We start from the raw sequence: 25,944 nt of genomic DNA, 5'->3' as shown, positions 1-25,944 counted from the left end.
ACTTAGAGTTAACATTCTGTAATCAATCCTACCACTTTGTAGCCTAAATACTTGTAAAATAATGACTATACTTCTCTTAAAAATACCTTCAGAAGGAGAGCCTGACTTCATCACTTAAACAAATCCTTTAAACTACATCTAGTACCCCCAAAGCCACAATAAAACAAACAACAGCCAAAACCTAACCAGTAAATATTTTTAAAAGTTTTAAGGAGAAAGGATATCCAGATTGGACAAGAGTAAGAGAAAAAAAAAAAGTGATGTTAAGCTTCTTACCTAAAGTAAGTAGCAATGCAGAGAATTACCACCAACATGGGATAATATATGTAGAATCCATCTGCAATAAAGGATAAAACTTTCATGGAACCCATAATCTAAAGAGAAAAAAAAAAAGAAGAAGAAGAAGTTAAAGTCATATAGTTCTTTATTTTTTATTCCTTTCCACCATTAGAAAATTCACTCATAGGCAACCATATTAACAAATTTGGACTTCTCACAAAGTAGAAATAAAGCACTAACTGGACTGATTTTTAAGCTCTCATCACAAGAAAAAAAAAACTTGGAAGTATATGAGGTAATGGATGTCAACTAAAGATACCGTGGCAATCATTTCAAGATAGATACGTATATCAAATCATTCTGCTGCACACCTTAAACTAATACAATGTTATACGTCAATTACATCTGAATTTGCTTATGTATTAAGGTTTTTACCTAATTAATATTTTGTGAATATTACTGAAAATTATCGGGTACTGAAGATGATAAATATAAAAGCTAATAATGAGGTCTACTGATACTGCTCGGCTGTACAACCTATGTGAACCAAAAAACTATTTTTTATAATAAAAGAGAGCAAAGTAATTTTTATCGTGTCATTACTATTACATATACAACTTTTAAAAGAAAGTGTGATATTTAAAAAAAAAAAAAAAGATCCTAATCACACTACAGAACCTCTCTGTTGGGATTTAAAAAAAATTCCACAATAATACATCTCATAGAGACAACGACTCTAAAAAAAACTGTGTTCTGACCGTACTTACAGATGTATAAGCAGTTGGCTGTGTATTCTGGTGAGAGATGGATGAGTCCATATGAGTCAAACCCAAGAAATTAAGACACAAAGGAGGGGTCAGGCGGCAAAATAACCTGTAGTAAGCGTTGATAAACAGAGTATATTAAAAATATGGTAGCAAAATTCATTTTATTATATTGAAATATAACTATTGTTTTCATCCTTCTGTATTGTATTTATCTTGAATTCTTAACGTGAACTGTCCTTACGTGAGAGATATTCTGAAAATCCTATTAATTGCATCTCCCTAAAACATCAACACCTACATGGCAAAGTTCCGGCTTGAGACTGCCTCCTTCGGTGGTGTTTACCACTGCTTTAGCCTCGGAATTTCTGAATGCACTTCTTCCAAGTCTTTCATCTGTGTAATCTGTCTCAGTATGACAAGGACAGCAATATCCTCAAGGGGAACTATACTCACTACACAAAAGACCTGAAGTTGTATCAAAGTACACCACTCTGACAAGTTCAGGTACAAAGAACTGCTAGAGCTCAGTTTTGTCCAGCCTCACAGTACTAGACTTGGAGAGTGGGGGGGAGAGGAAAATGGAGGATGTGAATACAAAGAGGCAGTATGAGGAGTTATTTTGTGTGATTGAACAATTCTGTATCTAGACTGTGGTGGTGGGTACATGAATCTACACAAGTACACACACACACACACAGATGAAGGATAAAAATGGTGAGAACTGGGCGTCTGGGTGACTCAGTGGGTTAAGCCTCTGCTTTTGGCTCAGGTCATGACCTCAGGGTCCTGGGATTGAGTCCCACACCACGCTCTCTGCTTGGCGGGAGCCTGCTTCCTCCTCTCTCTCTCTGCCTGCCTCTCTGCCTACTTGTGATCTCTCTCTGTCAAATAAATAAATAAAATATTTTTTTAAATGGTGAGAACTAAATAAGGTGTATAATCTAATTAACAGTAACCTCTCGGTGTAAAATCCCTGCTTTTGATATTGTACAATGGTTATATAAAATGACTCCATTTGGGGAAGCTGGGTGAAGGTTAATAAGACTCTTTGTACTATACTTGCAACTTCCTATGACTCTATAATTATTTGGAGGAAAATGTAAAAGAAAAAAACCTTCAAGATGCTTCAGACATGGATTCCTCTGTGAACTTCCCAAGGTCCACCCTTTATAAATACTGTTATGACTGATTAAACAATAGGGACAAACAATAGCCCAAGCTAGAGCTGTCACTCTACTCTCTTGCTAAATCTCTTAGCAAAGACTATTCTTGTTTATTTTCGTAAGCCCTTCATGATGCAGTTTGTTGCCATGGGATCTCGGAACTCTCTAGGTCTCACTTCACCTCTAAACTCTCAGATGGTCCTAGTATTTACTAATCGATTTATTGAATCTCTCATCTGCAAATCCAGGCTGTCTTTCCTTTCCTCCCTAACCTAGTAAGCCTGTAAGTAACCTTAAACTTCAAGCAGGATTTAGCTAGTAACCAGACATCTAACCAATGCTTAAACCTAATCAACAAGCTCACATAAACACAGGTGTCAGTGGAACACCCGTAAAGGACAAGAAATAAATGAGAGATCCAAAGAATGCGTGCAACGGAGTCAGTCCCGTGTATCCAAATACCATCCCACTTACATGCCACTGAAAAGAAGGCTGTAAGCATCAGTCTGGTGATGTGAGGCCAAGTAATAATAGTTAAATACACGAATCCTGAACACAGTAGAATAAACACAGATGCTGAGAAAGAAGATGGAAAGGAAGCAAGCAATCTGAAAAACAAGCAAAACCAGTTTAAGACGAATGGACTCGAGCACTTTTGTATGTCCCCAAGCATTATCCTTTATTTCCAGCTAACATTTACTGACAGTCTAAAATTTAAACACAGTAACAGTTTTTCTTAACCACATAAGAAAATGAATTTATGAAAAAAAAAAATCTGCATCTCAACCCATTCAACATCCTGTTCATGAGTTTCAGATCTACCTCCTGAAGTGCGCCCGTTCTCCCACTCCCTCGGCCATTCTCCCCATGAAGACTCTAAGTTAGGTAGCTTCACTGGCATAAACAGGATCAAAGTATTCTTAGAAAAGAATTTTGCACTATTTTGTACCCTATCATCTCTCCTCAAACACAGTTGTAAGTTTTCATAGTCTGGGTAAATGGATGAAGCTTATTTTTGAAAGTCTGAATAGTAACACTGCGGGGAACTTCGCTGCTTTCCTCATTACTATAATATATAAAGAAAAAGACAATAGTTAAAAACTATACTATGAACTGACACACATTTATGACAGATATAAAATCAACTGACCTCGATATAAATATAGTTGTAAGTTTTTTCCGCCAGCTGTATGAAGACTGCAAAGAGGGATAAGACAGGTGTCGTGCTAAAGAATGTGCATTCTGACCACACAACAATCACAGAGAAGATGGACAAAACCACGGCAAGTATCCTATAAAACCATGGTCGCAAGAGACATTCCCAGTACCATTCTAGAAGAGAAAAGAAAAAGATGATTAGGAAAACTATAAAGAGGAACACAGTATTCATCCTGTTTCAAAATATTCCGTACAAGATACATAACTGCAAAGAGGAAAATACTAAGTTCACAGGGTAGGAACCAGGCAGATCTCCTCGTCACCCAATAATCCCCAGGAATGCGACAAACTGACATCACGTGCCTCTGGCCATGGAACACTGAGAAGAACACGGTATAACTGCAGCAGTTTTCCCACCAAAAATGCAAAACTTGCATCCAACCGGAGGAAGTATCACACTCACATTCCGGGGCACCCCATAAAACACAGGCCTAGAGTCTCCAAAAATACCAATGTCATAAAACAGAAAGAGGCACTGAGACTTTGGTCCAGATGAAAGGAAATTAAGGGGACATGACACCTGAATGCAATGCATGATCTGGGATTTTCAACAAAGAATATTTTGGGACCACTTGCAAAATCTGATTAAGGTCTATAGATAACAGCTGTTATCAAAGTTCATTTCCTGATTTGGTCATTGTAGTTGGTTATAGAGGGAAATGTCTCTTATTTTAGAACATAGATGCTGAAACATTTAGGAGCAAAAAGTCATCATATGTGGATTCAACTCTGAAAAGATTAAGGAAAAATATATAAAAGCAAATGAATATGGTAAACCGTTAACATATGGAGAATGTGGGTGAAGGATATACAAGAATTCTTTTTACTATTCTGGCAACTTTCAGTTCAGTCTGACTTTAGGTAAAAAATAAGACAAGAAAAAAAATTGAAATTGAAAAGCTGTATTTTCGGTTCATTCACGGAGGTGTGGAGCTCTTGGCTCATACTCTAATAAATCTTTCAACCCTACTCTCCGCACAGTTCCTGGTGAGTTCAAGGTCCACACTGGTGATCCTTTTTTTCAGTACCCTGGGGTCTTCTTTCACATCCTTGCCCTCCTGTCCTCCTGTGATCTCATCCTCCACTGTACCTTCACAGTTCATTCCCACGGCCATCCCTAAACCTCTTACCGCCAATAACTCCTGCCCTTTTAATCTCATTACAGTGGCCCTGTTTCCAGGCAATATCTTCACCTAATATTCCAATTCCACTGACTGACCTTACCTGAACTAATACTCTATTCATTCTCCACCTTTTGCATTGCCGCTTTAACACCTGGTATCCTATTGCTTTCTTTACCGGCTCCGATTCTACAATCTTTGAAGCTAATTACTCTCCAACATTCCAATTTCTTTGCCCTCTCTTCTTCTCTGCCCTTGCTAGGTGAAACCACACCCTGGTTAGATCCAACCTCTGGCTGCTCTGGGAGCTGCATCCTGCAGAAGACACATACCTTTGTGGACTGTTTTCACTCTAAATATTTAATCCCCAGCTTCAGGTGGACCCTGAGCACTGGCCGACTAGCTTACTACAATTCACCAATCCTCTCCCACACCTTCTCTCCTTAGCAACTATTTTGGACCTTTTCTTCTTTCTTCAAATCTCCAAAATTTCTTCACCTACACTCATTCTCAGCATTTCACTGAGAAGCTGGCAGAAGGGAGCCTCCCCAAGTCCCCACCACTACCTCTTTTTACCTGCTCAGGTACATTTGTGCCTTACTTCCTAATCGAAGGGCATTCTCTGCGCTGTTCACTATTTTCCATTTCATCTCTCCTCCTCATGGACATCATCCCAGCCATTCTCTTCTCTCATTACATTTCCTCTAAGGTATCATTCCCAAATTATATGCTATAATTGATCTTGACCCTGCCATCCTCCTTCAGCTACCACCTCTTTTCTCTACTCCCTTTTGTAAGCAAAACATTTTGAGAGTTTTCTATTCTCCCAGCTTCTAATGGCTCTTTAAACTCCAACTGGGCTTTCTTATTCCCTCCACCTACATCACTTCTCTGAAATCTAGCGGTCAAGGCTTCATGGGCATGACAGTAGACCCATCCACATCTGGAAAGGTACTTTACATACCCCTTGCCGCAAGACACCCCACCATCCCGCTTTTCCTCCTACTTCACTGGCCACTTCCCATTTAGCCTTTTTCTGGTTCCTCTTCATGGAGCTGAAGTCTACCTTATGTTGTGCCTCAGCTTGGTCTTCAGAGTTTGTCTTCTCTCTCCCAATCACTTCGTTGTTGATTTTATTCTGACCCAAGGCTCACTGATACACTGATGACACCCTGACTTATACTTGTAGACCAGACTTCTCCCCTGAACTCCCATTTCTACAGCCAACTACCTACTCAGCACCTTCTTCACACCTTTATGATTACATTGCCTGTTTTTCTCACTCCATAAAGAGGAAGTTGTCTTTACACTGATATATACCAAGCGCCCAACAACAGATAGCATATATGTTCTCAAATATTTGTTAAATGAATGAAAACAAGTATTTCTTTTATCCAATTAGAAAAGATCCTTGCTGAACATATCCTTCCAAGATATGTTATGGCCATTATGTCTTTGTACTCAAAACCAAACATGAGAAAGAGAATCAGGTGAACATAATTGTTATTTAGATAAATAAGGTAAATGGAAGTTCTAATACTAAGAGACTTTGGTATGTTTTCATTAATCATATTAAATCTGATAATGTTTGAAGAGTGTCATAAATAATCATTAAGAAAATGAAATAATTATGTCTACTTGGTGTAGGTCATGTAAATAGACCAACAGATGCAAATAAAGAGGACTTCTTAGGGGAATAGTTTAGTAGTATATAAAGACTGAAGAAGGGACCCAAGCTTGGGACAAAAAATTGCTTAAAATTCTATTTTAAGTATATATTATGAATACATAATATTCCTGATGTATGCATATATTTTTGCATAGGATTTTGATTAACTTTGAAGTAAGAGTGCAAACTGACAGATTATCTGTTAATATAACCAATAATTTTAGAGGGGGATGTTTATCAGATATATAATATTACCACATGATATATGTCAAATAATACAAATACAATTTAACTCTGCACTGGTGAAAATATATACTTTTTTCCTTTAGAAAAAATTACCATTAAATTTTGAAATTTATGTCAAATTACATACCAACTGTAGGATTATAAAAATACTGGGTAAATTTATTTTCTGGCTCTGGTGACTGGAAGGTGTGAACAAACTGATGAGTAGCACTAGTTTCATTTTTTGCTACATCTTCTAGATAAAACGCTTGCTCTAAAAGAATCCGCCACTGTACTTGAGTTCGACGGTGCCTCTGAACTGAATAAATCACCTATAAAAGAGAACGGAGGCGGGGGGAAGGGGGCAGGATATATCGGTCAGTGTTCTGATCCAACAGTGTTTCAGGAAGATGCTGGTTATCGCAACAATGGCAACGTGTTAGTGGCATTTGCTGGGTTGGGCCAAGAATGTTAATATTCTAGGATATATGTAACAATTCTGCCCAGTGAATAATTCTCCCTCCCCAAATACCAAGAGTACCCCTGTTGAGAAATACACAGTTAAAACACAGGATCAAAGCACAGAATCAAAGAAAGTTTCAAATATACATTTATTCCAAATTCCCTTTTTGTGGGCAGTAATTACAAAACTAAGATCTTATAGAGCCTACAAGTGGTAGATCAGAAAGGAACAGAGACCATATACAGTAACAGTCACCTTACAGGCAATACAATGGCACTAAATTCATATCTCTCAATAGTTACCCTGAATGTTAATGGGCTAAATGTCCCTGTCAAAAGACACAGGGTATCAGAATGGATAAAAAAACAAAACCCATCTATATGTTGCCTCCAAGAAACTCATTTTAAGCCCGAAGACACCTCCAGATTTAAAGTGAGGGGGTGGAAAAGAATTTACCATGCTAATGGACATCAGAAGAAAGCAGGAGTGGCAATCCTTATATCAGATCAATTAGATTTTAAGCCAAAGACTATAATAAGAGATGCGGAAGGACAATATATCATACTCAAAGGGTCTGTCCAACAAGAAGATTTAACAATTTTAAATATCTATGCCCCCAACGTGGGAGCAGCCAACTATATAAACCAATTAATAACAAAATCAAAGAAACACATCAACAATAATACAATAATAGTAGGGGAGTTTAACACTCCCCTCACTGAAATGGACAGATCATCCAAGCAAAAGATCAGCAAGGAAATAAAGGCCTTAAATGACACACTGGACCAGATGGACATCACAGATATATTCAGAATATTTCATCCCAAAGCAACAGAATACACATTCTTCTCTAGTGCACATGGAACATTCTCCAGAATAGATCACATCCTCGGTCCTAAATCAGGACTCAACCGGTATCAAAAGATTGGGATCATTCCCTGCATATTTTCAGAGCACAATGCTCTAAAGCTAGAACTCAACCACAAAAGGAAGTTTGGAAAGAACCCAAATACATGGAGACTAAACAGCATCCTTCTAAAGAATGAATGGGTCAACCGGGAAATTAAAGAAGAATTGAAAAAAATCATGGAAACAAATGATAATGAAAATACAACGGTTCAAAATCTGTGGGACACAACAAAGGCAGTCCTGAGAGGAAAATATATAGCGGTACAAGCCTTTCTCAAGAAACAAGAAAGGTCTCAGGTACACAACCTAACCCTACACCTAAAGGAGCTGGAGAAAGAACAAGAAAGAAACCCTAAGCCCAGCAGGAGAAGAGAAATCATAAAGATCAGAGCAGAAATCAATGAAATAGAAACCAAAAAAACAATAGAACAAATCAACGAAACTAGGAGCTGGTTCTTTGAAAGAATTAATAAAATTGATAAACCCCTGGCCCGACTTATCAAAAAGAAAAGAGAAAGGACCCAAATAAATAAAATCATGAATGAAAGAGGAGAGATCACAACTAACACCAAAGAAATACAAACTATTATAAGAACATACTATGAGCAACTCTACGCCAATAAATTTGACAATCTGGAAGAAATGGATGCATTCCTAGAAACATATAAACTACCACAACTGAACCAGGAAGAAATAGAAAGCCTGAACAGACCCATAACCAGTAAGGAGATTGAAACAGTCATTAAAAATCTCCAAACAAACAAAAGCCCAGGGCCAGACGGCTTCCCGGGGGAATTCTACCAAACATTTAAAGAAGAACTAATTCCTATTCTCCTGAAACTGTTCCAAAAAATAGAAATGGAAGGAAAACTTCCAAACTCATTTTATGAGGCCAGCATCACCTTGATCCCAAAACCAGACAAGGATCCCATCAAAAAAGAGAGCTATAGACCGATATCCTTGATGAACACAGATGCGAAAATACTCAACAAAATACTAGCCAATAGGATTCAACAGTACATTAAAAAGATTATTCACCACGACCAAGTGGGATTTATTCCAGGGCTGCAAGGTTGGTTCAACATCCGCAAATCAGTCAATGTGATACAACACATCAATAAAAGAAAGAAGAAGAACCATATGATACTCTCAATAGATGCTGAAAAAGCATTTGACAAAGTACAGCATCCCTTCCTGATCAAAACTCTTCAAAGTGTAGGGATAGAGGGCACATACCTCAATATCATCAAAGCCATCTATGAAAAACCCACCGCAAATATCATTCTCAATGGAGAAAAACTGAAAGCTTTTCCGCTAAGGTCAGGAACACGGCAGGGATGTCCATTATCACCACTGCTATTCAACATAGTACTAGAGGTCCTAGCTTCAGCAATCAGACAACAAAAGGAAATTAAAGGCATCCAAATCGGCAAAGAAGAAGTCAAATTATCACTCTTCGCAGATGATATGATACTATATTTGGAAAATCCAAAAGACTCCACTCCAAAACTGCTAGAACTTATACAGGAATTCAGTAAAGTGTCAGGATATAAAATCAATGCACAGAAATCAGTTGCATTCCTCTACACCAACAGCAAGACAGAAGAAAGAGAAATTAAGGAGTCAATCCCATTTACAATTGCACCCAAAACCATAAGATACCTAGGAATAAACCTAACCAAAGAGACACAGAATCTATACTCAGAAAACTATAAAGTACTCATGAAAGAAATTGAGGAAGACACAAAGAAATGGAAAAATGTTCCATGCTCCTGGATTGGAAGAATAAATATTGTGAAAATGTCTATGCTACCTAAAGCAATCTACACATTTAATGCAATTCCTATCAAAGTACCATCCATCTTTTTCAAAGAAATGGAACAAATAATGCTAAAATTTATATGGAACCAGAAAAGACCTCGAATAGCCAAAGGGATATTGAAAAAGAAAGCCAACGTTGGTGGCATCACAATTCCGGACTTCAAGCTCTATTACAAAGCTGTCATCATCAAGACAGCATGGTACTGGCACAAAAACAGACACATATCAATGGAACAGAATAGAGAGCCCAGAAATAGACCCTCAACTCTATGGTCAACTAATCTTTGACAAAGCAGGAAAGAATGTCCAATGGAAAAAAGACAGCCTCTTCAATAAATGGTGCTGGGAAAATTGGACAGCCACATGCAGAAAAATGAAATTGGACCATTTCCTTACACCACACACAAAAATAGACTCAAAATGGATGAAGGACCTCAATGTGAGAAAGGAATCCATCAAAATCCTTGAGGAGAACACAGGCAGCAACCTCTTTGACCTCTGCCGCAGCAACATCTTCCTAGGAACAACGCAAAAGGCAAGGGAAGCAAGGGCAAAAATGAACTATTGGGATTTCATCAAGATCAAAAGCTTTTGCACAGCAAAGGAAACAGTTAACAAAATCAAAAGACATCTGACAGAATGGGAGAAGATATTTGCAAACGACATATCAGATAAAGGACTAGTGTCCAGAATCTATAAAGAACTTAGCAAACTCAACACCCAAAGAACAAATAATCCAATCAAGAAATGGGAAGAGGACATGAACAGACATTTCTGCAAAGAAGACATCCAGATGGCCAACAGACACATGAAAAAGTGCTCCATATCACTCGGCATCAGGGAAATACAAATCAAAACCACAATGAGATATCACCTCACACCAGTCAGAATGGCTAAAATAAACAAGTCAGGAAATGACAGATGCTGGCGAGGATGCAGAGAAAGGGGAACCCTCCTACACTGTTGGTGGGAATGCAAGCTGGTGCAGCCACTCTGGAAAACAGCATGGAGGTTCCTCAAAATGTTGAAAATAGAACTGCCCTATGACCCAGCAATTGCACTATTGGGTATTTACCCTAAGGATACAAACATAGTGATCCGAAGGGGCACATGCACTCGAATGTTTATAGCAGCAATGTCCACAATAGCCAAACTATGGAAAGAACCTAAATGTCCATCAACAGATGAATGGATCAAGAAGATGTGGTATATATACACAATGGAATACTATGCAGCCATCAAAAGAAATGAAATCTTGCCATTTGCGACAACATGGATGGAACTAGAGCGTATCATGCTTAGCGAAATAAGTCAAGCAGAGAAAGACAACTATCATATGATCTCCCTGATATGAGGAAGTGGTGATGCAACATGGGGGCTTAAGTGGGTAGGAGAAGAATCAATGAAACAAGATGGGATTGGGAGGGAGACAAACCATAAGTGACTCTTAATCTCACAAAACAAACTGAGGGTTGCTGGGGGGAGGGGGTTTGGGAGAAGGGGGTGGGATTATGGACATTGGGGAGGGTATGTGCTTTGGTGAGTGCTGTGAAGTGTGTAAACCTGGTGATTCACAGACCTGTACCCCTGGGGATAAAAATATATGTTTATAAAAAATAAAAAATTAATTAAAAAAAAAAAAAAAAACTAAGATCTTAGCAAGCAAAAAAGCTATTAATAATAAAGTTACCTGCTTATGTAGTTTTACCAGACTCTTTTCACTTGGGTAGGTATTATGCTTTTCATCAAAATCTTCATAATCATCCATGTTCCTACCCATTTTTTCCTGATACTCTGTAGGGCACTAAAAGGGACAAGCAGATTTTTAAATTTCATTTGCAAAAAAACTTAAAATTTTATTTTTACTATAAAATCTTCCAGTCCTGGGCATAACTAATTTACTCAAAAACATATTCCTCCCTTACCGGCATCTCTAAACAGCTGGATTTTTAGTTGCTGACATTTCCTTCAAAATATTTCCGGTGTATTGAGTATCTTCTTACCCCTATTAATATTAACCTTTATGATCAGATATACTTGCTATGGTAGGGTAAGGGAGCTAACCTACATGAAGCAACTAGTATTTGAAAGGATTAGGCTATGTAGGCACCTGATCAATTATTTTCCTACCTAAAATGAAGACAAATCACAACAAATCCAAGATGCTGAATTTTTAAAGGTGTGGTACAGAAAAACAAACACATATATGATTTGGAGTCATCTGCCCTATCAGTCATTCATTACTTACCTGAACTTGGGCAAGTTACTTAATCTCCCTGAATTGATCTCAAAAGATAGCAATGTAAGAGAAATGATGAGAGAACTTATTCTCATGACCATTATCTTAGCTGAAGGGAACACTAGCTAGTAATAATACAATAGATTTAATGAGCAGCCCATTTTTGGAATAATCATTTTGGAAGTATATAAATTGCCCTAATTCAACCCCAATGCAGCAGAGCCTTAATTGCATTGCTTCCTGTTAAATATCTGTGTTAAATATCTCATAGGGTCATTCAGTTTACAAAGTACCTCATATGTCATAAAATGACACAAAGGAAGTGAGTGAAAGAGAACATTGAGGCCCTAGTTTATTAAGGAGATATGCCTGTAGTGACCACATTCAATGACACTTAGAAACTGTAAAGGTCCATCTCCATTGCTGAGTCACAGCAATTACTACACATCATTTACCATAACCTCTACATCTACATTTCAATGAAAAATATTGCCAGTAATTAAATGTCAAACTTGTAATAACAACTGGAACAAATTCTAAGTGCAAATTACTACTGGTTTATGAGGATATGTTTAATTACCTTTTTAAGTATTGTATCCACACATTTTCTCAATGGGTGATTATACTTGATGCTTTCATTCACTTTGCGAACCTCCTATAAAAACAGTAAGAGGAGTAAAAATATTTTCATTTCTATACATCATACATTTCAAATGAGACTATTCTAGGTACTATATATGTTCTCACAAGTTTAATTCTAACCCAGACTACTCAGCATATACATGAAGCTCCATTCACTGAATAAAAGTTCTTAAGAACATAAGTAAAAATACATAGTTCTAGAATAGCAATACCTATACCCTGAGGTTTTTACTACTTTCTAAGATTTATTCCCTTATCATTTGCTTACTTGGCACACAAAGATGAGTAAACGTTATAAAAAAGTCATGAAGGACCAGAAAAACTGTGATGCTGTGCCCCTCCACCTTGCTTAGGAAGTTCAAATATCTCATTAACTAAAACACACTGAAGAAACCAGAGGAAGCAACAGGCAACAAATGTCACAAACCACCTCCTCCTTTCCAACGACTTATTTGTTCCACACTTGTTTATTAAGAACACGCTAGATGCCAGCAGTCACCACAATCCATGCGGGAGGGTGCGGTAGGAAGACATGATGTTACAGGTCTTTAACGACTGTCGGCTGGTGGTGTGGTAGTAAGCAATTCAGTGAGTATGAAAGCTATAAAGGTATAAAGGAGGGGTCGGGAGGGGAATCTTTAGAACCAGTAGTTCCCAAAGAAGAACAATATTCTATAATAGTAATGAATTTTTTTACAAAAAGTGAGCATCACTGTTTTAGACAAAAGAAATGGCATGTTCAAGGGCTGGGAGGCAAGAGAACTGACCAGGGTATTAAAAAGAACATTCTGATTGTAGAGGAGAGAATGGCCCTATGGGATACAAAACTGGAGGTAGGGAACCCATCTGGCATATAGACAAAATTATGAAAAAAAATACACATATAACAAAAAAAATCACCTCCCTTAATATATGGAAAGCGAAAATTAGGAAGACACATAAGAAATACTATTGGTCAATAAATGTCTGGAAAGCTAGTCAAGCTCACTAAAAACAACCACAAATTTTAAAAATAAGAACAGCTTTCTGGCAAAATTATATAGCCTCTTTGAAAGGTAAATTAGCAATACCCATCAAAATTTAAAATACGTAGACCTTATGAATAATCTGTACCAGTAGACATTGCTCCTGTTGGGAGCTTAGCTTAATGAGGAAAACAGACATTATTCATAAAGAAACGGTATGGAAAGCGCTGTGTAATCTAGCAGCGGAGGCCTTCTGATAAACTGATGACTTAACTGAGATACAAAGCAGGAGGAGTAAGGTCAGCCAACCAAAAGAGGGAGCAAGAATAATCCAAACAGCCTGTCTAAGGCTCCAAGCAGAAGTGCACAGGGAGTTTCAAGGAACTGAAACAAGTACAGTGTGACCGGGGGAAAGGAGGGTGAGCGCCTGAGCAGCACCTGATCAGGCCGAAGAAAAGCAAAGTGCTCCAGATGGCCTTAGTAACAGTTTACCGGAGGTCAGTGAGCGAGGCCTAAATGTGGGAATGACAGGAGAAGACCTAGGTTTTTAAAAAACGCTTGAATCATCACTGCATTACAGTTTTCTAGTATGAAATTGCCTTGAAGTTTTGTTGACTTGTTAGCACAACTCTGAATAGGAACCATATAGTCTGGTTATACACTGTACACAAAAATACTGTATTTTTCCTTAAAATTCTTAAGCTATATTATATAAAATTAAGTACTGAAATAGTTAACTATTGATATTTACTATACCTGTTATAAATTTAAGGTTCCTTTAAAAGTTCCTAACTTCTATGAAGTGTACAAAGTATTTGAAATATTGCTTATTTTCTTCATGTACCTTTAAGTGTGAAAGAGGGGAGCTAGTCAAAGTTCCCTAGATGACAATCATAATGTTGCACTGTTGAACAGATTCGCACCGAATCTTTGGTGGTTGGAAGATGGAGGGGACATCTCATGAAGCTGAACAGCCAAGAGGAAGTCATGCTAATCGTCTGGAAATTCTGATGGACCACACATGACCACAGGGTAAAGCCCACCAATGTGCTAACAGCAGCAGCAACCAACCAACCATGACTGGCCGTAAGGTTTAAACTTGCATACCTCCATGACATCTTCTAAATTCTCTTCTGCATCTGCTTTCTCTGTCATCAGTTTGGCAGCCTTAAAATACGTTTTCATAAGTAGATAACCTCTTTTTGCTCCATTCCAGTAAGACCGAGGAATTTCTACCAAACCATACCCTAGCAACAACACGAGAAGGAACAGGCCCCACGTATTTGCAGCAGCTATCCCAATTGTCTGAAGCTGGTTCCTAAGAGGAAACATACGCAGATAGTGTGACAGATAAATTTTTCCAACAAAATGTAACATAAGACTAACCAGCATTAAATGACTTTTTGAGAAAACGGCCCTAAAGGATGGGTAGGATTTGATATGAAAAAAATTGTATCTTCCAAGCCTCAGCTACTCTTTTAGCAACAGCCAAAAGATAATCTGTGTGTTTTAAGGGGAAGTAAGAGCGTGACTGCAGAAATAGACTTTAACACAGGAAACTCTGCTTCCATTATAGTTAAAATTAGAATGTAGGATAATTCCTGGCAAAAAATATATGTATTTTGTTCAAAGAAAAGATACTTTTTTTCATTAGAGGCTATCTTATTCACCACTAAACAACAGAAGGCTGAAAAAATTTTAAAGCCTAAAAATTTTTTAACTTACTTTGAGGCACACCTACACAAACCTCAGGAATGCAATAGTGAGAATTATCACTTCTGCTCTATTCCTAATTTCTGAGACCTCTTCATATGTATTATATAGATCACAAGCATAATATAGATTTCAATTTTATTATTATGTCTGAATCTAAGGTCAGAGAGAAATATGCCCTCAAAATACAGTCAGAACAAAAGAAAAAAATATTCTCAAGTTCTGAGGCACTTAGGTGGCTTAGGCAGTTAGCGTCTGACTTTGGTTTCTGCTCAGGTCATGATCTCAGGGTTGTGAGATTGGGCTCCACATGGGGCTCTGGCTCAGCATGGAGTCAGCTTGAGATTCTGTCTGAAGTCAGTTTGAGATTCTGTCTTTCCCTCTCCCTCTGCCCACCTCCCTCTCAAGTTTCTGTGCGCACTTGCTCGCTCGCTCTCTAAAATAAATCAATAAATCTTAAAAAAAAAAATACTCATAAGTTCCAATGAAAAAGAAAACTAGTTATTTTGTCATATACAAAATCATACACCTGAACCTATATATTACATACACCATACACCTGAACACTGTATGTTAACTAACTGGAATTTAAATAAAAACTTTAAAAAATTCATAAGGGTTAACACAGAGCTATTAGACAAAGCATTAGTTCTTCATCCAATAGCTATATTTAAATATATTATTCCATTTTTTCTTCTTAGTAATAGAGATTACTTAGATTTTCTTTTTGGGGAATCTATAAAACACATGACTTAATATGTTTATCAATGAAATGTCTGTTTATCAGCATATGTGAGATAAAAATAAATTATAAAAAATGCAAATACACACAGAAACAATGTTAAGAAGACAACTTTTCTTACCATTCTAAGTGTAAATGTGGGTTTACAGCTACATAAATTAAAAATGCTCCAAAAATCAGCAAATAGGTGCCATAATAGATTGCATTCTCGATCAGTGCAGTTTTGATCTTTCCAGTGATGGAAAACCCTCCTGATCTTGCATATGACTGCATGAAAGGCAACAGAATCCTAGATAGTTGGAAAAAATATGATTAAAGAAACAGCTGATATGTCTGTTTAACCTCAAAATAGCAGGATTATGTGAACCTCAATTTCAATGTGCAGTTTTCATAAATAGGTATGATTTTTAATAATTATTAATAACATGAACTCTAATAGATGACTGAATATTTTTGTAATATTAAATTTTGGAGAAAGCAAAGCACATTTCTGGGAGCAAAACAGGTCATAATGACCAGCAGACAGTACAACAGTGTAAGGGACTTACAATGAATCTTTAAAAAAAAAGGCTTTGAAGTCTTGACTTTGGACTATTCAGACAATGAGGAATCTTTTTCTTTATAGGGGACATGATCAAATTGAAGTCTTCTATAAACTGATAAGACTTCAGCAGGAAGAATGGATTGAAAGGGAACAAAACCAGGACTATGTGGGAGAGGGTAAGGGGTGGAGATGTGATAAGAACCGGAAGGGGGCGAAGACAGGCTATGAATACACGGATTTGAAGTACTTAGGACACATCTCAAAGGAGCTGAAAAACAATCTGAGGGTTTTGAAGGGGCAGGGGGTGGGAAGTTGGACCAGCCTGGTGGTGGGTATTGCGGAGAACATGTATTGCAAGGAGCACTGGGTGTGGTGCATAAATAATGAATTCTAGTACACTGAAAAGTAATTTAAAAAATTAAAAAAATTTTTTAAAAAGGAGCTACACAGGTGAACCATGAGAGACTATGGACTCTGAAAAACAATCTGAGGGTTTTGAAGGGACGGGGGGTGGGAGGTTGGGGTACCAGGTGGTGGGTATTATAGAGGGCACGGATTGCATGGAGCACGGGGTGTGGTGCAAAAATAATGAATACTGTTATGCTGGAAATAATAAATAAATAAATAAATAAATAAATAAATAAATGAATATAATAAAAAAAATAAATAAATAAAAAGGAGCTACACAGGAAGTAGTTGGCTATCCAGCTTCAGAATTCAGGAGAGAAGAGTGGAAACACAGATAAATTCAGGAGTCCTCACCACATCAGTGGTACTGACGTGACACTTGTAGATGACATTTACAAGAGTGAATATGTAGAAGGAGAGGGAAAGAGCTGAGGCTGAGCCCGGAGAAAAATTATCTTTTAAAGGACAGGGACAGAAACAGGAGGAGAAGAAGCCAGCAAGGGAGACAGAAAGAACAGCAGAGAAGGATGGAGAAAACAAAGCATACGGAGGACAAAACAGGAGAAGGAAGTATTTCAAAGTAGAGAGAGAAAACAATAATCAAATGCTGCCAAGAGGTCAAGTTAATGAAGACTTGTGTGTGAGAGGAAGTGGGGCTAGAAAACAGGCTTCAATGGGTTGAGGAAAGAGTGAACAATGGGTAAACGAAGACAGTACATGTAGACAATTCATTTGAGAAGTTTGGCTGGATAGGATAAACTTTGGCTGGATAGGATAAACTGTGGCACGGTCATATCAAAGAAGATTTTTCAGAAATGAAAAAGAATACTGATACACACAATACAACACAGAGGAAACTTCCAAATTTGTGAGCCCCGAAAGAGATGCAGAAAAACACATACCATACAACTCTGCATTTACAAAGCCCCAATTGGCAAAGCTAACCTATAGGGATGGATGTCAGAATCATGGCTACACATGGGAGGATATGCCTGGGAGAGGCTATGAGGGAAGCTTCTAGATGTAGCATAAACATTGTTAATGTTCTATAATATCATCTGAGTGCTGGCTATCCAGGTGTATTCACTTTGAAAAAAGTGAAACTAAACACAATCTGTCACCTTTCTGTACCAATTTTTACTTCAGTAAAGTCTCCCTCCAAAAATTAAGCTGTGATGAGTAGATCGATGAGGTTAGAAGCCAGGAAGTTGGAAAGGGTTGCATTTGAGAGATTTTTTTGGTTTTTTCTTTCTTTTTCTAAAAGGATGAGAGAACTCTGTATTCTTTTTGAAATGGGACGCTGCAAGTATAGGTAACAAGAGCTGAAGGAGATGGGTCCCTATTTCAGGAAGAGGGATTTCACTCTGAAGTCACTTTGAGAGTGACTCATTCTTTGAGAGGAAGGGAAGAGGTTGGGTTGGTAGGTGTGCTGGTGAGAGGCTGAAAGGGCTGTCATCCGATGACTTCTAATTTCACTGTGAAGTAGAAAGCAAAGTTCTCTGCAAAGGGAAAAGGTGATTGATTCTAGGACATAAAGCAGAGAGAAAGAACCACAAAGAGAATAGCAGAGGTCTAAAGTCTTACTATAGAGAATGAAGAGCAAGAGGACTAGAGACACAAAGGAGGAAAGTCTGGCAATGCTGAGGGCCCAGATGAGTTCAATGAACATGAATTTACAGGGGCGCTACTCTACTCTACTGTGTGATTTTTCTCTTGCGATGTCCAGTAGCTTCAGTTTTAGAGCTTAGTTGCCTGCAGACTATCTAAAATGCTCAGTACGTAGTGAATAATGTGTTTGGAGCACAGGAGAAAGACAAAGTTTCGGTGCACCTGGGTGGCTCAGTTGGTTAAGACTCTAACTCTTGATTTTGGCCAAGTCATGATCTTGGGGTCATGAGATGAGGCCCCACCATAGGCTCCATGCTGGGAATCTTAGGATTCTCTCTCTCCCTGTCCCTCTGCTTCACCCACCACCCCCTCTCTTAAACAAGCAAACAAAAAGACAAAGCTGTAGTGGGTGGAAACACTGGGAATACATCGGTGGCTACAGCTAAAATTAGAGCTATACAGGAAGGGTCAGGTAACAAGATGACCAAAGATGAGATCCTAGGGAACACCAACATTTAGGAAATGGGCCACAAAAATAGAACCCGTGAAGAGAATTCAGCAGGTTGGGCTAAGCAGAAAAACAGAAAACCGGGAGACAATGATGACCTTAGCAAGAGCAGTTTCATATAAAACTGGGACTGGAAGAAGACTGAATTGAAGAAGGTCAAGAGAGAAGGCAATAACTAGAGGGGAATGGTGGCAGCAAAAATTTTTTCTTTCTGTTCTCTAGTTCTTGTTTGTCTGTTTTTTTTTCCTTTTCTTTCAAGATGGGAGAGAACCGAATGAGCAGAAAATAGAATATACAAATTTAAACGGCCCCTGGGTGGCTCAGTGGATTAAAGCCTCTGCCTTTGGCTCAGGTCATCAGGCTCTCTGCTCAGCAGGGAGTCTACTCCCCGCCCCCCCCCCCCCCCCCCCCCGTCACTGCTAGCCTCTCTGCCTACTTGGGATCTCTGTCAAATAAATAAATAAAATCTTAAAAAAAAAAAAAAAGAATACACAGATTTAAGAAAAAAATAAGTAACATTTGAATAAATTATAAAATATGAGGATTCATGAAGAAAACATAATCTTTTTTTTAACTTTAGCCAAAATTGTAAACATTTTTTTAATCTTTCACTGCCACTTACCATGTCAAAAATTGTGATGTCCAATACACTACCCTCCAGAAAATTGGCATGATTCCATCAGGAATGTAACTCCATGGCTTGAAACATGGATGTTGGCTGTTTAATAACAATTTAAATCCAATTAATAAATGATGACTACTTAAATTACACAATTAATTTGTGCATGGCAAAGTTCATTTACATTAGATGTTAAATTACTGATTCTAACTTTTAAAATTTCATAGAAAACTTGTAATTCAAAGCTGACTATCAAACTAAAAAAACACACAGAAAGGAAACAAAACAGTTTGTTCTAGAAGAGGAATGCCATTTATATTTTCAACTTTCAGTATATTTTTAATTCTTGAGCAATAAGAGGACATAATGTTCACCTAATAGAAAATGTGACGGTCTTTAAAAGTGACAGTCTTTAAAAGTGAATGCATCATGAAACTAAATCTCTGATTTGATTGCCTTTAAAATACATACCCCCTAAAAAAAAAGAAAAACAAAATAAAATAAAGAAAAAATAAATAAATAAAATACACACCCCATTTGTGGGTTGGTTATTTCTTAGGGAGGAGGGAAAAGGGAGGCCAAAGACATTAGGTGATTAACTTCTGAAACTGGAGCCCTAAAAATCAGTCACTGTAGCATAGCTCCTATGGAGAGAGATACCAGCATTTGTATAATTCTGTTTGAATTTTCTGAAGATATGTGTATCTGACCACAGATTCTTTCATTAATATCGTAAGGATATCATTTAGTCCAGGAACTTCCAGCAATTCACAATTGTTACTAATCTATATCCGATTTTTAATGTGCTTTAAAGGATAGTAACATCTACATTTCAAATTTACCCTTATTCAGGTTCAAAAAAAAATAATAAAAGATGCATCAAGAAAAATGCACATATCACTTAAAGCACTGGTAAAATGATAAAATAGTCAACATTTCTCAAACTTTTTTACTTGGAAGTTTGATATGAATTTAACATAACCTTTCATAATTTAGCTTTGTTTATTCTCAGTTTAAAACTATAAATGATTTTGGGGTGCCTGGCTGGGTCAGCTGGTAGTGCCACTCTTGATCTTCAGGCTGTGAGTTTGAGTCCTATGTTGGGTATAGAGATTATTTAAAAATAAAATCTTTAAGAAAGTAAAAATTAAAAAAAAGCTATAATGATTTCAAAGGATGCACAATATGAAAGGAACATCTACATACAGAATAATCTCCCTACCCTTTATTCAACCTTGTAAATAAGGCAAAAGAGAAAATGAATATCCCGTTTTTTCAGACCAGAGAGTGGCTGACAAGAAAAATAGCCACTGGAAGTCAAATTCTTAGTAAGAGATAGAACAAGGGCTATCTTTTAGTAAGAGATAGAACGAACAAAAATCAGGTCTTCTAGAACTTTCTCCTTAACATCTACTAAAAGGCCTTGTGTACCAATAAATACTCAAAATGTATTTAAGATTTAAATTTAGATAGAACACAATGTAATTAAAAGTCTATTAGCACAGGACAGAACTGGAGTAGGGGGGATGAGCAGAGAATGAGGATCAACTTTTATAAAATCCAAATGGTAAGAACTGACAATGTTAAAGCAATTTTTCTCATCTACCCTAGTTTTAAAAACAAACAAACAAACAAACAAACAGGAAGCAAATACCTGGGACCTGGGGTAGCAGTTGCGTATAAGCCCGTGATGTTGCTATTCTCAGGAGGGCTGGAGTTTGCAGCAGCATGCTTGCACCGGTTGTATATGGTCTAAATCAATGAACACATGGTTTAAAAATGAAAACCAGAAGGTTGTCAAGTACTTAAGGGATATGGGAAGGTATCAACCCACCCACCAATTACCTTCCTGGCTGTAATTTTTAATGATCAAATTCCTATAGTAAGATTGAAATACAAAATATTCAGTATAACCTTATATACTTTAGCTATCTTAAGAACTAACATATCTCAAATATGCTGTATGATTACAGTTGCCTCTGGATTGCAAAACTCAGTTTCACCTCTTACCGTACTAACATCCAGAGGCAGTATGAAGACGATAAGAAAGCAGAGATACCAAGCTAGCAGTGTTCCGACAATTACAAGTCTGTGCTGTTTCTTGAAATCTCCATATCGATGAAGTAGGAATAATGCCAGAAAAAAGACAAAAACAATCTCGAGTCCCAGAGCTGCACCACTCATTATTGAATGTTCACTCTGACTAACCGAAGTCACTCATGTACAGATCTGGGTCATATCTGTAAACTGGAAAAGAAAAAAAAAGGCAGCATTAACAAAGGAAATAACCACTTGGAAGTGTCCTAAAAATTTGCTTATTAATGTATTAATAAGTTCTTTGGAAAATTGTTAGGCTTTTACATTGAACTACAAATAAAAGGAAAAGGATAATTCCTATTCTCAAATACACATCTTATTTTTTTAAAGCCGATCTTAAAACTTTCACGTAAACTATATCTTCAGGAAAAAAGTTAACTTAATGAAAATTACACTACTTCTAAAAATATTATAATATAAGTATACTATATGAGAACAGTTTTAATGGTGTCATTTGGAGTTTGTTCCTTAGGTTATAAGTCCCAACAGAGATTTTATATAAATACACTACTGACTAGATCCTAGAAAATTAGATATTTTTAAAATAAAGTTTTCTAAGTCATCCATAACCCATTACTTAAAATATTCCAAAGGAGGGAGAGAGAGCATGAAAAAGAGCATTTGAAAGTAATATTTCCTTTGTTTGAAAGAGTTTTATTTTTTGGTGATAATCTTGTCTAACAAATGTAACAACTTGAAATTCTGATTTATTTACTGCTTCACAAAATACAGTTGACCCTTGAACAACACAGGTTTGAACTATGTGGGTCTGCTTCTATGTGGATTTTTTTGATAAATAGAGTACTATAAATGTATTTTCTCTTCCTTATGATTTTCTTAGTAACATTTTCTTTTCTGTAGCTTACTTTATTGTGAGTATACAATATATATACAATGTATATTGAATCATTATGTTGTATACCTGAAATATAGCACTGAATATTATTATATTTCAAAAATACTCATATTACAAAATAAATATCAAGTTCATCCAGTAAAACACACACACACACACACACACACACATATACACACAGAGTTAATCAGCTGTTCTTGTTATGGCAAGGCTTCTGGTCGACTGTAGGCTATTAATAGTTAAGTTTCCAGGGAGTCAAAAGTTATACACAGATTTTCACCTGGACAGAGGATTGTCACCTCTAACTCCTGCATTGTCAAGGGTCAATTGCATACTTACCACTTTCCATTTATCTATCTAAATCTTATTTTCTTTAAAGAAAGTTACCATTAAATGCAGAAGAATTTATCAATGATTATTGAATAAAGTCATACATGAGAATATTTTTAATTATAAATGCCAATAATACATCAGCAATGGTTTATCTCTCTACTCCTATAAAGTAATTTACATTTTTTTAAAGATTTTATTTGTTTGTCAGAGAGAGAGAGGGCACAAGCAGAGGGAGCAGCACAAGCACAAGCAGCAGGCAGAGGGAGAAGTAGGCTCCCCGCTAAGCAGGGAGCCCCATGCAGAACTTGATCCCACAACCCTGGGATCATAACCCAAGCCAAAGGCAGACACTTAACCAACTGAGCCACCCAGGCAACCCTAAAATAATTTACCTTTACTAACTGAATGCAATATGTTCTTTTCACCTTTGTAAAAATCAAACTTAGGCATTTTTGTTTGTCTATGGACTAACTACAATATTCCAAGGAATTAATATCTCAACAGAGAAACAAGGCTGTGATGCAGAGTAAAAGGTGTAATCAATAAAATACTTCAAATCCACATCTCCAACCAAAACTAGTTATAAAACAAAGGAAGTTTGGGGTTTTAACTGGCTAAATTTAAATTCATGTAAGAAATATCCTTACATGGAATATCACAAACAAAAAACATACATAATAAACTATTTTCTTATTTCTTTATATTGTTGAAGTACTTTCTATTCCCCTGTGCATTTCAACCAATATTTTCATATTTCTTAAATATCTAAAATTGACCTCCTCTCATCACTATGACCACATCCTGCCGTTTTTCTTCAAAGCACTTATCCACCTAATATAATGTATGTTTACATTTTTGTCTCCCTGAAACCCCTTCCTCCCCACCTCCACCCACCTCACAAAAGCAGACTTACTCTTCAGTACTATATCCCCAGTCTCTAATATAGTGTCTAGCATAGAGTAGATATTTTAAAAATATTTGTTGAATGAATAAATGAATAAAAAACTTACTCTATAGTTTGGTACACACACTATTTTTATTAATGCTGACTACAAAGGCAACATAAAATTCCTGCTATGATCTCCAAAATTGATAACACAAATACTTATTACAACTCAAAGACTTATTAAAATTGTCATTATTACTACTCAAAATTTTGAATTTCATATTCTATGAAAAATATCTATACTATCACAGTAAGCCAAGAAAAGATTAAGTGGATAGCTCAATGTAGAATGTGCTGATGACAACCATTACCTCTTTCAAGATCCAGCTTTTGAAAAAACATAATTCAATGTGAATTTAAATGTAAGGCAGTTATTGTTTGAAAATCCCTTCATGGTTTGACCTAGATATTTATTTTCCTGAAATCGTCCAGTCCAAGGAATATGATAATCATTAAAAAAAAGAAGGAGTATCAGAAATTACCAAGGAAATGCTAAAATATGGCGGAAGCAGATGATGGAATATTATTGAAGTGTAAGAAATGATATTTGTTAAGATTATTTCATGTTAGAAAATTACTATAATATTAACTGAAAAAACCCTCAATCCATATATTTTACATTTATTATAATACACATGAAGAAAACTAAGATAAAAGTGAAATATATGAAGACATTAAAAACAGATGGTAAGTCATGGGCATAAGAAAACAACAAAATCAGTTATGAACTTGCTACTAGCTACTAATATTCTTTTACAATGGCCGTCAATTTTTTGGTCTGATTCATAGTGCTTTAAAATCTTGTAGATGAATAAACAGAATTATGGATCCTTTATTCTAGTAATAAAGAAATGATTTGGTTACATCTCTTCCCATTCTCAGTGTAACAGTCTCCTATTCCTGCTATAAACAATTCCTATAAACTTAGAGGCTTATAACAACACCCTTATATCACAGTTTCTGTGGGTCAGGTATCCAGGTACAACTTGGTTCAACTAAATTCCTCAAGATGGAAATCAAGGTGTCAGCAAGTTTGTGTTCATGTCTGGAGACTTTGGGGGAAAATGTACTTCTAAGTTCATTCAGGCTGTTGGCAAAATTCAGTTTGTTGTGTTTATGGGACCAGGACTCCGATTTCCTTGCAGACTGTCGGCTGGCAATTACCCTTAGCTCCAGAGGCCTCTTTCCAGTCTTTGCATGTGGCCCAGTGTATCTCAGAGTTAGCAATGGGTTGTTGAATCCTTCTCAGCCTTGGAATCTCAGATTTTCTTTTCTACCCTTAGCTGGGAGAAAATGTTTTAAAGAGCTCATCTGACCTCACTAGGAAAATCTGAATAATCTAGTTATATCAGTAACCAAAGCTGTAGAAAAATAATTCCTCACTTGATTAAGGCATAGATATCCATGAGGGTCTATTATTCTGTTTATCAAACCATCTATTTCTGTTCAAGCTGAACTCAAGTTATCTTGTTATGACACAAGGTTAAGCCTGGGGTCCCATTAAATTGGAGATGAAAATTGGGGTTTCCCTAATCTGAGATGAGAAAATAATAGTTTTAAAGTCTATATCTTTGACCTTGTACCTAAATACAAGTGAGGAATTATTTTTTTACAGTCCAAAATGATAGCACTTTCCTAGGTTCTTTGTGAATCTTATATCCTATAGCTTGTTTTGATTATTTCAACTGAAAAACTTTGTGTCCAAAGCTAAGTGCACCTTATCCTCCACCTGATCTAATTACTTCGATCTTAAATTCATAAAAGTCACTGTTAATTAAAATCTAATAAAAATAAACCAACCAACTCAGGTTTGGTTTATTGAAAAAATTCACCACAGGGATACAGCAATTTGGCAATATATATCAAAGACCTTAAAACAGGTACATATCTTTTGTCCTAGGAATTCCTCTTCAAAGAACTTAAAGAAAACCCAAAATGTGAACAAAGATTTATCTATAAGGTTACTTTTCATGGCAGCATTACTTAAACATGAAAACATAGAAACAACATTGTTTGTACTAAATAGTCCAGGAAGTCTTAAAAATGTCCTCCAGTCATATTGTTGTCCATTCCCTTTTTGCAAAAAGCA

General features: G+C 36.6%; 1 protein-coding gene across 4 annotated transcripts in view; it reads right to left on the bottom strand.

Annotated features, from left to right (window-relative positions):
- The window catches only part of LMBRD2 (LMBR1 domain containing 2), a 47,374-nt gene that overhangs the window by 15,669 nt on the left and 5,761 nt on the right, over nucleotides 1-25,944 (bottom strand). For all 4 annotated transcript variants that reach the window (XM_032337597.1, XM_032337598.1, XM_032337600.1 and 1 more), the window contains exons 2-13: nucleotides 21,634-21,870; nucleotides 21,278-21,375; nucleotides 19,627-19,722; nucleotides 16,058-16,225; nucleotides 14,589-14,799; nucleotides 12,455-12,529; nucleotides 11,326-11,439; nucleotides 6,591-6,774; nucleotides 3,360-3,541; nucleotides 2,684-2,817; nucleotides 1,047-1,152; nucleotides 277-374 (exon numbers count right to left, since the gene is read on the bottom strand). In XM_032337597.1, coding sequence (XP_032193488.1) covers nucleotides 277-374; nucleotides 1,047-1,152; nucleotides 2,684-2,817; nucleotides 3,360-3,541; nucleotides 6,591-6,774; nucleotides 11,326-11,439; nucleotides 12,455-12,529; nucleotides 14,589-14,799; nucleotides 16,058-16,225; nucleotides 19,627-19,722; nucleotides 21,278-21,375; nucleotides 21,634-21,807 — 1,640 coding nt within the window. In that variant the 5' untranslated portion in view covers nucleotides 21,808-21,870. The remainder of the gene's footprint in view (nucleotides 1-276; nucleotides 375-1,046; nucleotides 1,153-2,683; nucleotides 2,818-3,359; nucleotides 3,542-6,590; nucleotides 6,775-11,325; nucleotides 11,440-12,454; nucleotides 12,530-14,588; nucleotides 14,800-16,057; nucleotides 16,226-19,626; nucleotides 19,723-21,277; nucleotides 21,376-21,633; nucleotides 21,871-25,944) is intronic.

The sequence above is a fragment of the Mustela erminea genome, chromosome 3, assembly GCF_009829155.1.
Source record: "Mustela erminea isolate mMusErm1 chromosome 3, mMusErm1.Pri, whole genome shotgun sequence".
In the NCBI taxonomy this organism is placed as follows: Eukaryota; Metazoa; Chordata; class Mammalia; order Carnivora; family Mustelidae; genus Mustela; species Mustela erminea.
Note: the sequence above shows the minus strand (reverse complement) of the source record. Positions and strands in the feature narration are given on the sequence as shown.